Source organism: Magnolia sinica, chromosome 14 (genome assembly GCF_029962835.1).
Source record: "Magnolia sinica isolate HGM2019 chromosome 14, MsV1, whole genome shotgun sequence".
Classification (NCBI taxonomy): Eukaryota; Viridiplantae; Streptophyta; class Magnoliopsida; order Magnoliales; family Magnoliaceae; genus Magnolia; species Magnolia sinica.
In genome coordinates this window covers 73505952-73522613 of record NC_080586.1, presented here as the reverse complement: position 1 = coordinate 73522613, position 16662 = coordinate 73505952, and the positions used below count along the sequence as shown (strand labels likewise).

The following is a 16662-nucleotide window of genomic DNA, read 5'->3' as shown; positions in this document are numbered from 1 at the left end:
TGGACGCACTGAGTGATGAGTTCATCCAATGTCCACATATCCTTTAGAGTGTTATAGTTTACCAGGAACGTGCCAAATTAAGGAGGTAGGTTGTTCATGATCAAATGAACCAGTTGATCATCAGTGAGTACAAGCCCTAGAGCACGGATCTTAGAAACAACTTCGATCTGCTCTACAATGTATTCACGGATGTTGCCTTTTCCATCGTAGGACGAGCGAGTCAATTTATTCAGAAGAATGCCCACTTCAGATTTATCAGATTTCTTAAATCGTTTTCCCATTTCAGTCAGGAAAACTTTGGCCTTGTCTGTTTCAGGCATGGCACCCTTCATCGATTCAGAAATTGAATACTTAATGACTTTCAGGCATGTATCATTTGATCTAAACCATGCAACCCATCGATTATATTCAGCTTCAGTGGCATTATCAGATGGCTTTGGCGGTTCTGGTGTTATCAGGGCAAGATCTAATTGAAGACAGCCCAGTACAACTTCAATGGCGTTCTTCCATTGAGCGTAATTAGATCCATTAAGGGCAGGGACTTGATTCTGGTTAGTTGGAATTGAGACTGAAATAAAAGAGATGCATTTATACTCACATTAGTTCATAATTTCACAAAGCGATTTAGTGAATATAAACAATTATCAGGCAAAGTTAATCAATTCAGTTGCTAAGGGAGGCATCAACTGAATCATCGAGGATGATGATGGGCCCAACCATCACATCCTGGTGAGAATCTGTTACATCATTATCATTCCTTCTGTGGGCGGTAATAACAACATGTTAGTGATCCTCCTAAATCTGAAGCTAAGTGATGTAAGTCATGTAAATTTGAGACACTCAACACCTGTGGGTGAGATGAGTCTTTCAGCTTTACATTACCAGCACCATTTACTTCACCCGTTCACTAGACTACCAAACGGTAATCGTCTGTATTTTCATTACCGTACGCATGAAAAAGTAAACGCAATTGTATGCAATCCTCTTTATCCCAATGTTACAAGTCTGTACTTGTAAAGTTTTCATCGATTGAAGTCACTATGGTGGCTAACACAACCGAATCCAAAACTACAAATATAGACTTTAGGATTACTATTATAATCCTGCCTCTATATGGATTATATCTTAATTAGTCTGATGCGGTCCATAAGTTAGTTGATTTTGACCTTTTGGAAATCCTTAAAGTGAAACATATAAATAGGTTTCATACCTTATATTCCAACGGTCCATATCAATACTTAAAGATGGGTGATGGGCCAACTATAGGGCCGAATCAGAACTATTATTTGATCTGTACTAGTTCAAATGAGCGAAACTAAATCATGCTACTGTCATTCTAATGATAGATGGACCATATAATCTGATGGGCAGATTCATGTATGGTTGTTCATGAGTTGAACAGATCAACTCAAAGTCCAATTATAGATGGAAGTCCATGATTAAATGGACAGCCCATATCAAAATAGACAGCTCACAACCTCCTGAATGTGGCAGACTAAATGCTCATGATTGAACATGTACATGGTTCAGACCAAAATAAAACTGAATGTTATTGAGTAAACCAGACACTTGGATTAATGGGCCTAGAAAGATATCAGGGCCCACCAATCAATAGTCTGTAACCAAAAAAACGATCCAGTTCGGGTCCTGTATTGCAGACCAGACTAAAATTCAATCAGCTCCGCAAACCCATTACCCAAAAATTCGGGTAGGTTAAATCCCTACCTCTAATAGCTGTTCGAAAAACAGCTGCTGCTGCTGCTCGCCCTAGCCTCGAAGCAGTCGTCGCTGCCAGCCATCCTTGGGACCGGACAACCGGCATCTTTCTCAAGGTCGATTTGAGAAATCTCCTGTCGCGATGATGGCTACTGTGGCTAGGGAAGAACGCTACCAATGTTCAATGGAGCATCATGAGGGTTTGAACGAGTTCTATATTCGCTTAGCCATGGATGGAAGATGATGGATACAAGGATCCAGTCGGCCATTAATGGAGGTTGTAACCTTGGATCTGCTGGAGTCAAAGAGGATGCACAACTCCGGCGGTGAATGGGATGACCTTGGCTGCCTCCATTGAAGACGTGGGTAAGGACTGAGGAATCTCAATCCCAAGTTGAGATCTGAAATCTGAAATCTCATAATCCAGAAACTGGATCTTGTAATCCCTAATTGTGGAATTTAAATCCCTAATCCATGAACGAATATAGAGGATTAAGGATCTGAAATCCTAATTGTAACTGGATTAGGGATTTAGGTTCTGAAATCCCTAATCGGAATCTAGAATTGGGGATGGGGATCTGAAACTCCCAATTTGGGATTTGGGATTCCAAATCTCTAATTGCTGTATTTGGGATCAAAAATCCCCAATTTCCTCAATTTGGGGATTCAAATCTGAAAGCCCTAATTTCACAATTTGGGGATTCAAATCTGAAATCCCTAATCTTGGATGTTTCTAGATTCAGTGATTCGAAAATCCCTGATCACAACTGTTTCAGGAATTCAAAAATCCCTGATGTGATCAGATATAGCTGGATGTGATCATCCATACCTATGCACAGATGTCTCTGATACCAACTGTGGGACTTAATCTATATGCGGAATAGGCCCACGGATCTGTCTGTGCATGAGACATGACGATCAGGGGTCGGATAGCTTACCTAGCTGAGACGCCGCCATGGAAGCCGGATAAGAATACCAGAATACCAATAGTGCTTAGGATCTTCCTCTCCTTCACACCCTTTCTGTAATTCACAAGATGGGACTCGAATTTCTGCTATGGTGTAAGATCGGGGACCCAGCTTTCTTTTATAGAATCTGTGGAGAGAGAGTTTGAAACCCATCACAACTCTCTCTCCCACGCTCCGCATTGTAGGATCATAGTGCAACTCAAATTGCTGTTTGCGTAAGACGGCTATAGCATTCCAGCCCTAGTACACAGAGCTGCGCAGATCGCAGCTAGACTGCGCAGCACATCACATGAAGTGGGGCCCACTGGTCTACTCAATCATCCAGTCCAACTGCATGACAATCCAGACCGTTGATCAATGAGGCCCACTAAATAGAGTTCTTACACACGGAACTGAGCTCCTTCATTGGATGACTCGGGACCATTCCTTAGTGAGAAGCACTGTCAGCAGTCCACCAAATGGTTGGACAAGCCAGTTGGCCCTTCTAACTGTATCTTTAAATTTAAACAAACGGCTGAAATTTTGAACACTGGGTCATACAAAACAGACCCACCAGATGAACAGCTGCGATCACAAAGGATGGCCCTGATGCATGTATGGGACTTTTGTTTGCACACTAGTTAAATATTACATACGTAATTTTGAGGGTCATAATGGACCTTTTTGGGCCACTACAATCTACTGCTGGCCCGGCCTGCACTTAAGACCAAGGGCCAATCCCGTTAGCCCATCATGGGCCTAGACGGCAGGCAGAAGCCCGATCAGGAAAATTTTGGTTAGGCCTTGACCCGCCTAGCCAAATTGTTAAAATGCCTATTCACCATTTTTTTTTTCTAATATATCCGTTGATCAAGTGGGCCACACATGCACGCAAAGTCTAAGCCCAGCCCAAAAGCCAAGCTTCTAAGTCCACGCCCGGTCTAAATGCAGGTTGGACTTGTCAGCCCGGCAGACCATCCGGCCCATTGCCGCTATTGTAATTGAACATGTTTGTTTGCCCCCATGCAAGATTAGGGCTGTACACGAGCCAAGCTAGCTCGAAAAGCCCGCTCAGCATGGCTCAATTTAGCTCGACTTGACTCAACTCGAACGATGAATCAAAGTGAGCTAAGCTTTATATGACCCAGCTCGTTTTGAAAACAAGCCAAGTTCAAACATAGTGGGGTTTGACTCGACTCAAACTCGACTTGGAGCTCGGGCGCCGAGCTCGGCTCAACTCGAATATTATTATTATTATTATATATTAATGTATATTATATTATATTTAAAAATTAAAACATAAACCCTATCATACTTGTCCATCTCTCTTATACCATTTCCTTTCCTTACCTAACCCGCCACGCTCTCGCTCCTCTCTCTCTCTCTCTCTCTCTCCACTCGGTCACTCGCCTGAGCTTGACTCAACGTCTACCCGGCTTGTCTCAACCGTACGGCCTACACTCACTTGAGCTCTCCTCTCTCTCTTTCCCTCTCAGTATCAACAACAAAGTACCATCTATGGTTTTATCTAATATTATATATGTGTGTGTGTGTGTGTGTGTGTGTGTATTATTAATTAAATATTTGATTTTGGGGTTGGGTCGATTAGGTCGGGTTGCTGGGTTAAGTCAGGTGCGGGTTGCGGGTTGGGTCAGGTTGGGAGCAAGCTCGACTCGACTCGAGGTAAGCTCGCCTCGACTCGATCCATTAGCTCACCTCAAGCTCGACTCGAAAGTTTTGACAAACAAGCCAAGCTTCAATAGTAAGCTCGAAGCCAAGCTCGAACTCGAGAAGAGCACGAACAAGCCAAGCCAAGCTTGGCCCACCTCGACTCGACTCGGCTCGATGCACAGCCCTGTGCAAGATCAATTGGCGATCCAAGCGAGTCAACTCATCGAGTTACTGAGTTCCCTAACCCACCCACCTTTCTTTTCATCTGAATCGTTCATGCAGTCATAGGTAAAGAAAGGTGGGGCCATGGCTAGAGAGCAACTGCAGGTGCTGAACGCGTTCGATGTTGCCCGGACACAATGGTACCACTTCACGGCGATCGTGATCGCCGGCATGGGCTTCTTCACCGACGTCTATGATCTCTTCTGCATTTCCCTTGTCACCAAGCTCCTGGGTCGCATCTACTACACAAATGAAGGAGCCACCAAGCCCGGCAACCTTCCACCGAATGTCGCCGCTGCTGTCAATGGTGTCGCTTTCTGCGGGACCCTCACAGGCCAGCTCTTCTTTGGATGGCTCGGTGACAAAATGGGCCGCAAGCATGTCTATGGCATGACTCTCCTGGCCATGGTCATCTGCTCCGTGGCATCCAGCCTCTCGTTTGGCAACCACCCCAAGGCTATCATGGTAACTCTTTGCTTCTTCCACTTCTGGCTCGGCTTCGGCATCGGCGGTGACTACCCACTTTCCACCACCATCATGTCTGAGTACGCCAACAAGAAGACGGGTGGCGCATTCATCGCTGCCGTCTTTGCAATGCAGGGATTCGGAATTCTGGCAGGTGGGGTGGTCGCCATCATCGTGTCGGCAGCTTTCAAGGCAAAATTCAATACACCTGCTTACCAGGTTGTTGGCACAGCCTCAACCGTCCCTGAGGCGGACTGTCTGGTGGATAATTCTCATGTTTAGAGCGCTGCCGGCTGCAATGACTTACTATTGGCGGATGAAGATGCCCGAGACAGCTCGCTACACGGCCCTGGTAGCGAAGAATGCCAAGCAGGCTGCGAATGACATGTCCAAGGTCCTGCAGGTGGAGATAGAGGCGGAGCAGGAGAAGGTCGAGCTGCTAACACAGGACTGCGCCAACTCCTCCGGGCTCTTCTCCAAGGAATTCCTCCGCCGGCATGGGCTCCACCTGTTGGGCACCACCTCCACGTGGTTCCTTCTTGACATCGCCTTCTACAGCCAAAACCTCTTCCAGAAAGACATCTTCAGTGCAATCGGGTGGATCCCAGCAGCCCAGAGCATGAATGCACTCGAGGAGGTGTACAAGATCGCAAGGGCCCAGACACTCATCACCCTCTGCAGCACGGTGCCCGGCTACTGGTTTACAGTCGCACTCATCGATTACATCGGACGGTTCACAATCCAGCTGATGGGGTTCTTCTTCATGACCATTGGCAATCCCATACAACTACTGGACTAAAAAAGATAACCATATTGGATTCGTAGTCATGTATGCCCTGACATTCTTCTTTGCGAATTTCAGCCCCAACAGCACAACATTCATTGTGCCTGCGGAGATCTTCCCAGCCCGTCTACGGTCAACATGCCATGGGATCTCGGCAGCCACAGGTAAGGCAGGTGTGATCGTGGGGGCATTTGTGTTCTTGTATGTGGCCCAGAGCCCAGACAAGACGAAGACAGACCATGGGTACCCGCCGGGCATTGGAGTGAAGAACGCATTGATCGTGCTCGGAGTGAGCAACTTGTTGGGGATGCTGTTTACGTTCTTGGTCCCGGAGTCAAAGGGGAAGTCACTGAAGGAGATTTCAGGTGAGAATGAGGAGGAAGAACAGGGGACGACAGAGCGTGGTGCAGAGTACAATCAGTCGGTTCCTGTTTAAGCGCTTCGTTTTCTTTTTTCAGTCTTTTTTTAAAAGGTTTCTATGTTTCTGGTTTTCCATTTCAATGTATTTGTTGCTGTGGGTGCTGGTGTGAATGGTTTTACTATTATATTCCGATGTGCTGGTGTGAATTTTACCTAAATAATTTATACTTTTCAAGCAAATAGTACAAATCTTATCCGTGTTCTGGATCAGCCATTTCTTTATTTCTCTTACCGTTTGGTTGGTTCCCAAAATTGAAGTGAAATGGATCTTAATACATTTCAACAGGGCATTTTGGGCTGGATGCAGAAATCAAACAGGGCACTGTGGAGAGTGGACAGGAATCGTCGGCAACATTGTATGAAATATAAAACTCTTTGGGCCCACCCTGTTGTATATGTGAAATCCGCTCTGCCAGCAGCTCACATCCGCTCTGCCAGCAGCTCACATCAATAGAAACAATGTGAAATTACTTAAAAGTTTGTGGTTGTGGCCTGCCTGAGTTATGGATCAAGCTTCTTTTTTTCTTCATCCTGGTGAATCACACCTGATGAACTGATTTGACTAATGAAAGACACTTTGGTGGTGGCCCCACGAAAGCAATGGTTGAATCCCATCCTTATTGTCCCCAATGGTGTGGCCCACGTGATGAATGGGTGCGTGTTTCATGTGCTGTCCAAACCAGGCAGATCCATGGAGAATCATTCATCCAGTCTCCTCCATTGGCTGAAACTTTTTGACAAAGCTCTGCTTCTACTTATTAGTTGTGTTGGTCAATGCAGCTTCAGCTAATGGGAGTCATCATATGCTCCGGAAGATAGATTATTACAGGCCATACTTAGCATTCAGGTATCCACTGCAAAGGAAACTTGTCTAAAACTACCTATAGGGGGAAGGGGTCGAGTTATTGATGTTAGATGGATCCAGAAAAAGGGGGGTTCCAGTTATAATCCAGAAATGATTCATGTATATATTTCAAAGAGACGAGAAATCAAAGTAGGTGATAAAGGAAGACACGGGAATAAAGGAATCATTTCAAAAATTTTGCCTAGACAAGATATGCCCTATTTGCAGGATGGAACACCAGTTATATGGTCTTCAACCCATAAGGAGTACCTTCGCGAATGAATGTGGGACAGATATTTGAATGCTCGCTCGGGTTAGCAGGGGATAATTTGTGGCTTCTGAGATTTATAAAGGATTCTCACCTTTCATTTTCTTTCCATGATCATCACTCTATTTTGGGCCATCAATCCATGGGTCCTTTCGTTTGTGGATTGCCACGTTTCAAAAGCTACTACGGTAATGGGATCTGAACTAAATGGTTATAGTTGTGAGTTTACATTGGCTGGGTCATGAGCCATCTTAGACGATATGATGATCCGTACAGAGCCAAACAATGTGATTTGGGCAATCACATGTCTCTAGTTCAGCAATGTTTGTCACTGTTCACTAAATTATGGCAATGCAAGTTTGCCCCAGTTCAAAAGGGACCGTACAAGAAGTGCATATATACAAGAAGTGCATATATGCGTATGATCAATCAGAACCATTAAAATTGTAGGCCAGCATTTTAAGGAACCTTTGGACCATTAAAATTGTGGACCAAGTGTTTACACCCAATCCGACATCGTCAGACCAGATGGCCAGATAACCGACACATGGCAGCACCATCGTATGGGAAATCAGGACAAGATTCTTGCAGCCGATACAAGTGGCAGAACGAGGATCATGAGAAGCCAAGTTGGTCGTCGTGATGGGACACACGACACCCGAATAGAAAGATAAGAGCAAGCAACTACCATGCATACACGTGGGGAAACATGACGGGCCATAGTTACGTGATGGCTTGAAAGAGCATAGGCAATTGCATAACCACCTAGTGATAACCTTTTCGTCGCACCTAGTGGGGTGTAATTGGCCACATTTGCTTGGTGGCTGCATGGTTGCACAAAGATTGTGGAGAAACCAAGGTGTTCCAAAACGGTAACGGTGGCCATAACAGCCACCACCATTACCGTTATGATATGGGCCGTTATGGCCCTCATATCGGCCATTACGGCCCTTTTTTGTTTTTTGAAAAAACTATTATAGGACTATTACAGGGCCATTACGGACCGTTACAGCCTGTTTTTTTTCTGTAATGGCCATTTCGACCCCGTAACACATAAGTTGTAACGGTTATGACCGTTACCATTACGTAACGGCCGTTACGTAACTGATTTTGAATACCTTGGGAGAAACGGTTACGAAGATAACTCTCCAGCAACTATCCAAGATGCCTATAAATAAAGCCAAGAGCAAAGAGCTCAGGGCTCAAACAAACCCCATGCAACGCATCCTATCCTTTGTCCCGCATGGAGGTTTATCCTCTTAGATGAGTTTAAGCCTAACTCCCCCACTGCTAGCCAGCACAATGCTTGCTACATACGACATGGACTGATTATATTAGCTATCCCCACACCCTTTGTCCATGACCGCACCGCTGGACCACAAGGAAGATCCCTAAGTTTTGAACAAAAGGTTGCGGAGCTTTTGTACCTACGTGCTTAGAGATTCCGTTGACAATCTTACCTGCGAAGCTCGGTTTCCATCATCAAGTGACAAACAAATAGTCGAACCATTGATCGTCTCACCTACGGGCCTAGCTCTCCCCAAGTTTCGAACTGACTGTCACACCATTGACCGCCTCACCTACAAATCTCAATTCCATCGAGCGACAAATAATCAGTTGAAGATCTGCCCCCCACCGACCACCTCACTTCGAAATTTTGCAGGATCCAACAAAAAAAGTTGGCACCTGCGTAAACGAAAGAGATATTATCTACATTGGACTCGAACAAAGGTTATGCCGAGCCGTCACTTAGGGTTGCACCATCAACTTCCACCAAAGAAAAACAAGATTCATCATAGAGGCATTACAAGTCCAAAGGCTGAGATTGGTTTCCAACTTGATGAGAATTAATGCAGGCCCGCCGTAGGACCCAACATGTGTTGATTTTGGATTTGTTTATTTAAGGTTTGGAATCTAAATATTAAAAATAACAATTTACTATTCGTGGAAGACATGGAAGGATGTGATGGATGATATGGGGTTGATTTAAAGATATGATTGAAGATGTGATTGAAGATTTTAGGGTTTATTTTCTAGATTTGCTTTAATCATTATTGGGTTTGTTGCCATCTTAGGTACTTTAGATTGATTTGAATCAATTACATACATTTGAAATCAATTACATTGATTTCTAATCAACCTAATAATTGGAGAATTTTCATTAAAGATTCATTTAAGGTCTATAAAATGGGGGTGGTTTAGGAAGTAATTAAATTCCAATAATTTTCTAAATGCGAGTTTTTTTTTAGTATTGCAAAAGAATTTCATATCAATGAAGTTCTCCCTCTCTACTCTAACATTCTTGTGGGTGTACTCTCATCGATTTCTTTGCAATTCAGGTCTCTAGATCTCATTGACTCAATTCATGAAGAACTATAAAGTTACAACAAAAAAGTTGGTACTCACAAAAGCGTAGGCGAAAAAGACATCATCTACAATAGACTCCAACCAAAAACAAGTCGATTCGTCGTACAGGTATTACAAGTCTAAAGGTTGAGATTAGTTTCTAACTCAAGGATGATTTCTTTCAAAGCTAATGAAAACAGGTGCAGACCCATGACCCACCTAGGCCCATGGCCTAACTAGGCCCACTATAGGGCTTCGCAATGACATAGAACCACGGCCTATCATAGGGCCCAACATGTGTTGATTTGGATTGTTTATTTATATATTTCGATACCTAAATCAAGGATTGTAATTTACTATTTTTGAAAGATATGGAGGCTAATTTAAAGATGTGATTGAAAATAAGGGGCTAATTTGGAGATATAATTAGGATTATGTTCTATATTTGCTTTATTGTTATTAGGTTTTTACCATCTTAAATAAATTATATTGATTTGAAGTCAACTATGATTGATTTGAAATCAATCTCTTAGTTGAGGGAATCTCATTACAAATGCATTTAGGTCTATAAAAAGGGAGAGTGGAGTGGGAAGTAGGCATTCCAATATTTTTCTAGTGCAAGTTTTTCTTGAGTATAATAAAAGAAGAAGTTTGATATCAATAAAGTTCTCTCCCTCTCTACTCTAATAATTCTTGCGGGTGTGCTCATGTCAATTTCTTTGCAATTTGAGTATTGAGATCTCATTGATTCGATAACTGGGTTGCACCCAGACAAAAGAACATAGACTTTTACCCAACAACACCAACAATTGCACCAATAAAGACAAATCATCCTTGGGAAAATTCCTTTGAAACAAGGAGCCTAAAGCCCAAACAACTTTCCCAAGAATACAATAGAAGCATTGCACTAAATCACCACTTTGGAAAGATATCCTCCGTGGGGCTAAAAAATGACTATCAAAGACAAGTTTCCGCAACATTTATCTTCTCAAAACAGAACTCTATTTCCTTCTTCCACTCTGAATCTGATCAACTTCAACAATAGGCGTTTACCAACAGTTTCATTCTCCGCATTGCAGATCCCTTCCTACGATTTGCCCCATTGATTTCCCACTCCAAATGGTAGCTACCGTATTTTGAAGGAAGAATGTTCTTCCAAAGCAAAGTTAGCCTGTCACCAATCCTCCACCACTACTTACCCAAAAGCACAGTATTCATTAGCCTTGTGCTTCTAGCTCCCACAAAGCCCCTTGCTTCTTCACTTTGTATAGTATGCCAATGAACAAGCAGAAATTTATGAACATCCTCTTGATAATTTCATAAAAACATCTTCTGGATTTAGTCAACAACTTTCAAAGGGCATATGAATAGTGACCGAGTTGCAGGGAGATGTCCAATCATCATCATTTCCAACAGTCAAACATGGATGTGTAGATGGTCTGGATTATGTGATCAATGAGATCTTTTAGCTTATATTGACCAGAGTATCCATACTACAGGCCCCATTTGTGGTTGGGTTTCACCAAGTAGGCCCAATTGGGCATATGCATCAGCCAAGTAGTTAATTTTTTCATGAAGGATGAAGGATTGACAAGGTTAGGTTTACCCACATGTTCAGCCTAAAATAAAAATATATATTAAAAAAAAAAAAATTTAAGTTACAACATGCAAGTGCAGCACAATTGATGGATGGACTTTCTAGATTTTGTGACATGAAACATTGCAAAATGAATGTGTGGCATGTATGTAGAAGGAGACTTTGGATTATGCACAATGCACTATGAGTTACACATTTGCCACAACTATGGACAACCTAACAAGTAGAGTCACATATTTTTATTTCGGATAAACCCATGTTGGGGCACAACTGATTAACAGAGCAGCGCAATTTTTTTACCACCAAATTTTAGAGGTCGTTTGGATGCCTGTAAATGAGCCAAGTAGTAAATGATTTACAGGTAAATCATTTACACTCTGTGTTTGGATGGCCTTTTTTGCCTGTAAATCATTTATATTTACAGCATTTTCCCCATCTCATTTACAGGCAAAAAGTACGGATTTCATTTACAGGCTCTCCATTTGCAGCCTGACGGCTATAAATGGAAAGATTGGCTCTCCATTTACAGGACTTGAACAATTTACAGGCTATCCAAACACAGACAAACATTTACATATAAATCATTTACAGCTTAAAGCCAAACAGGACAAGCTGTGTAAATCATTTACAACTTAAACCACTTAACAGTCATCAAAAGACCCTTCACCATTTGATCTCGCATAAAAATCACAATGCACATGTGCAACATTTACTCTTCAAATTCCTCATTTTTCAGCTTTTTGGTTCTCCCAGCTGGCTCCAAAAATCAAGTAACAAAAACCACCAACAAACTAGGTCCACAAATCAAGATCTCTAATACAGGATTATTGCTAACTAAAATGTGATCAACCCATCTTTTTGGGTGGGCCTTAGAAAAAGAAGAAAATGAAGAGAAAGAAAAAACCCATACCTAATCATCAGATCCATTCATCTGCTTCCCATAGGCTTGAAGGGCCCCGCCTGTCAACCTACAAATCCTCCACTCCTGGAAGACTTGAGCTCCCATCTCTTCATAGAACCTGATCGCATTCACATTCCAGTCCAACACGCACCATTCCACCCTTCCAAGCCCCATTTTCACGGCCTGGGACGCCACCGCTGACAGCAACATCTTCCCAAACCCTTTCCTTCTATAACACTCCCTCACGAATATATCCTCCACGTAAAACCCGGGCTTCGCAAGGAAGGTCGAATAATTCGGAAAGAAGAGGACGAACCCCGCCACGACCCAGTCACCTCCGCCACGGGAGGACGTGAAGGTCGCCGACTCTGGGTCGCCGATCGGCGGGCTGATATCGACGCGGCGGACGATGTCGGGGAAAGTTGGAGAAGAAGCAGAGGATTGTTGGGGAGGAGGGTTTGGGGAGAGCTCGAGGATGAGGACGGTGAAGGAGTGGAAGGGGCGGGAGTCGGAGCTGAAGAGAGTGGAAGATAGAGCGGATTCGGTGGCGGAGAAGAGGTGGGTCAGACGCTCGAATACGGCCATCTGGTGGACGAGGCGGTGAATATGAGGAACGTCTTCCTCGTCTGCTAGACGGATTCTGACGTACATTGGGTTTCCGGCGGGAATGGGAGTGGCCATAATGGGAGGCAGGGTTTTTGCGATCTTTGAAGAGGGAAAGCTGGGGATTGGTTATATATGATGACCTACGGACGCAGATTGCCTTTCTGCAGCCCTAAGCTCTGTGGGACCCATCAAGATGTATGTGTTATATCCACTCCCGCCCATCCGTTTGGACAGCTCGTTTTAGGATATAGGCCCAAACATAAGATAGATCCAAAGCTCAAGCGAACCCATCTATGGGGATTGAATGTCTACCGTTGAAAACTTCCCGGGAGGGATTCCACCCTCTTTTCTCGAGATTACAATTGCACTGGAGTCTAAAAAAAAAATAGTCAGGCAGATTCAAAACTTAAGTGCGCCACGCCACATGAAGCAGCAGGAATTGAGTGCTGCCATTAGATACTTTGTGGAGCCATTTCAGTTTTGTGTCAATCTAAATGGTGTTTAAATGGCATACAAACATCATGATCAACGGCAAGATGGTTTTCGTGACTTTTAGGTGGTCTCGGATTAGCCAGCATAGCTCTCACTTCTCCTTCATCTTCTCCAACTCACATGAGCTTTAAAAAAAAATATATGATTCGAATACAATACCTTCGCATATCAATGTAAGTGAAGGGATTTTAGCGCTCCTATGCATGTAGAGCTCGGCACAAAAATGTTAAGGGCAAAGGTGGAGGAACACACAATTTAGACCATGAACGACTCTCATAGGAGAATATATTTAGGAGGCATATTTTGTTGGGGACTCGCGGGAGTACATGGAAATGAATCAAGTAGAGTATTTCAATCACACAAATAAGCTCAATCATAAAGACATTGAATTTAACATAGAAAAACCCTTACAGGAAAAAATAACAACACAAAGCAAGAATAATCACCGTGAAAGCAAAAGTTACAAGAGATATATAGAATACCCAATTTGAACAAGCCTCGAATCTCTCCTTACAACCCCTTTGAAACCCTAACAACAAATTAGAAAGCCCTTAGATACCTTTTAATCCCGATTACACTCTTATGCGTATACGTTCGATGGCACATTTGATGGGACTTTAATGTCATCGACAGACCATCAATGACATCGAACCCACTTCGATGGCATCAAACTAATACCAAAAACGTTCCAGCGACTAAACATGAAAATCTCGAATTTTACCGATGGCATCGAACAGACTTTCGATGTCATCGAGCAGCCTTTGATGACATCGAACAGACCTTCGGTGGCATCGACAGGACACCAAAACTGTTCAACAACTAAGCATATAAATTTCAAATTTTCTCAATGGCATCTAGTAGGACTTCGATGGCATCGAATTGTCATCGACGGACATGTTGATTTAAATATTTAAGACATCAATCAAACATATCAACCATGTATTCAATCGTCATTCTTCATAGCTTCGTTTTCTCCTTCTCTATTTTAACCTTGCATCATACCTCCACCATTGCTTTTTGTGCATCCTCTATCTTCCTTTACGCATTTGTTAAGCCTAAAGAAGTTGCACAAACTTGAACTTCTCTCTAGGAACTATCTTAGTGAGCATGTCTGCAGATTCACGCTCGTGTGAATCTTCTCCAGAGTCACACTTCATTCATTAAACACATGTCGGATAAAATAATGATAAACATCAATGTGTTTAGTACGTGAATGATAAACAGAATTTTTAACCAAATTGATCACACTTTCACTGTTATAATTAATCGGCACAATCTCCTACTGAAGTCCCGACGAATTTATCATTCCTCTCAACCAAAAACCTTTTTTAATACCTCGATCACTACCATATATACAAATTCGGTGGTGGGAAGAGTCATCACAGATTGAAACTTCGACATATAACTGATTGTTCCACCCGCTAACATAAACGAGTATCCCGAAGTCAACTTTCTATAATCCACACTACTTGCGTAATTATAATCTACGTAACCAACTAACTTGGCCCTTATTTTCTCGAAAGATAAGATGTAGTCCTGCGTACCTTGAACGTATCAAAGTAGTCATTCACTGCCTTAGTGTTACTTTCCGATATTAGACATTTATCTACTAATAACACCCACCGTATGTGAAATATCTAGTCTTATACAGACCATGATATGCATCAAACTGCCAACCGCATTCGAATAAGGTACACTAGACATATCCTACCTTTTCTCATTTATTTTAAGATATTGTTTTAAGGAAATTTTAAAGTGAGCCGGTGAAGAACGCTAACCAACTTTGCTTTATCCATCCCATACTTCACCAATACCTTTTCAAGGTAATCCTTATAAAATAAGCAAAGCATACTCATTATCTTATCTTTGTGAATATCTATACCGAGAACCATCTTTACAGCCCCCGAATCTTTCATCTTGAATGTTCCTAATAATTGAGTCTTTAGTACATTAATTTTAGACATACTATGATTGACGATCAACATGTCATCAACATACAATACTAAGATGATGAACTTGCCATCACTCGATGTCTTATAATAAACACAGTGATCACATTCACTCCTAATAAACTTCTGACTCAACATGAAAAAATCAAACTTCTTATATAACTGCTTAGGCAACTGTTTCAGGCCGTATAACGACCTCTTTAACTTGCAAACATTGTTCTCTGCCCCTTTTATTTTAAAGCCTTCTAGTTGCTTCATGTACATCTGGTCTTCCAATTCCTCATGCAGGAATGCGATCTTCACATTCATTTGTTCGAACTCGAGATCATATTGGGCAACCATTACTAACACAAATCTAATAAGTACTTATTTCACAACTAACGTAAATATCTCAATGAAGTCGACACCTTCCCTTTGAGCGTAACCCTTCGCTACCAACCTTGTCTTGTACCTATCATGTTTCTTCTTGAAAATTCACTTACACCCGATCACTTTTCGGCCAACGGGAAGCTCCACCAGCTCCCACGTCTCGTTCTTGTACAATGAATCCATCACAGCTTTCCACATTTTCGCATCTGGCTCATCAAGAGCCTCTTGAAGAGTAGACAGATCCCCCTTATCTATAATGAGGGCATATGTGATATTAGAGTTATCAATGTATCTTGTCAGTAACCTGCGATCCCTTGACATACTCCTTCTCACAGGTAGCTGCTCCATATGTTCCTATACATCTGTCTGCATATCTGTCTCAAAGGTGGGCCCATGGTAAGAGTCGCACCTAATTGACTCTCATCATCGCAAATTCTCAACTCACAATTGGATGAATTGCTGATTCGTCCTAATCTGATGTGACTCATCCAAGTCAACTCAACATAGTTAAAAAGTATTGTCCGAAAGCTGAGCGTATCACTTGTTAGAAACTTCATATTATCAAATTATAAATTTATAATTTATGCAAAATAATAAAGAAATCGAAAATATTAAGGATAAGCTAAAGCACACGTGATCATATTGTCCTGAAAAGCACTATTCACCCCTTCTCAAAATAATTGAGATGGCTGATAAGTTGCAAGCAAATAGCTTTTCGGATACAATGGGCCTATATGTGGTTCCGTGTTCAGCAAGTATGAAAAAACCACTAATGGAACTCTGTGTACATAAATTTTTAGCAGATAGAAACTTAAAGAAAAATCTCAGATCAAAGAGAAGATTAGAAAGGAAGTAGTTGGCTTAGACTACTACACTGGCCTATTTTTAGAAGACTAGCTGGCTAAGGTTCGTATTGAACATTACTGACTTGATTAGAGATTACTTGAGCTTTTCTTGTTGGGTCGTATGAGATAGTGGTTTGAGTGGTTGGTGATGGTTTAATGAACCACCCAGGCACTATTTATATTAGGCTAGAATTACTGGACGTTTTCGTCTAGGGTCACA

At 42.4% G+C, this 16662-nt stretch overlaps 1 protein-coding gene and 1 pseudogene across 1 annotated transcript; one reads left to right on the top strand and one right to left on the bottom strand.

The window, feature by feature from the left end:
• The first annotated feature begins 4635 nt into the window (after positions 1-4635).
• LOC131226180 (inorganic phosphate transporter 1-4-like) lies at positions 4636-6634 on the top strand (annotated as a pseudogene).
• A 5345-nt stretch (positions 6635-11979) lies between these two features.
• On the bottom strand, positions 11980-12917 carry LOC131226181 (GCN5-related N-acetyltransferase 8-like). Its single transcript, XM_058221936.1, has one exon. The coding sequence runs from the start codon at positions 12860-12862 to the stop codon at positions 12191-12193; it is 672 nt and encodes a 223-aa protein (XP_058077919.1). The 5' UTR covers positions 12863-12917; the 3' UTR covers positions 11980-12190.
• Between the last annotated feature and the right edge of the window lie 3745 nt (positions 12918-16662).

Coding starts and splice junctions, on each gene's coding strand:
- LOC131226181 (XM_058221936.1), bottom strand. CDS start 12,862: ATGGCCACTCCCATTCCCGCCGGAAACCCAATGTACGTCAGAATCCGT.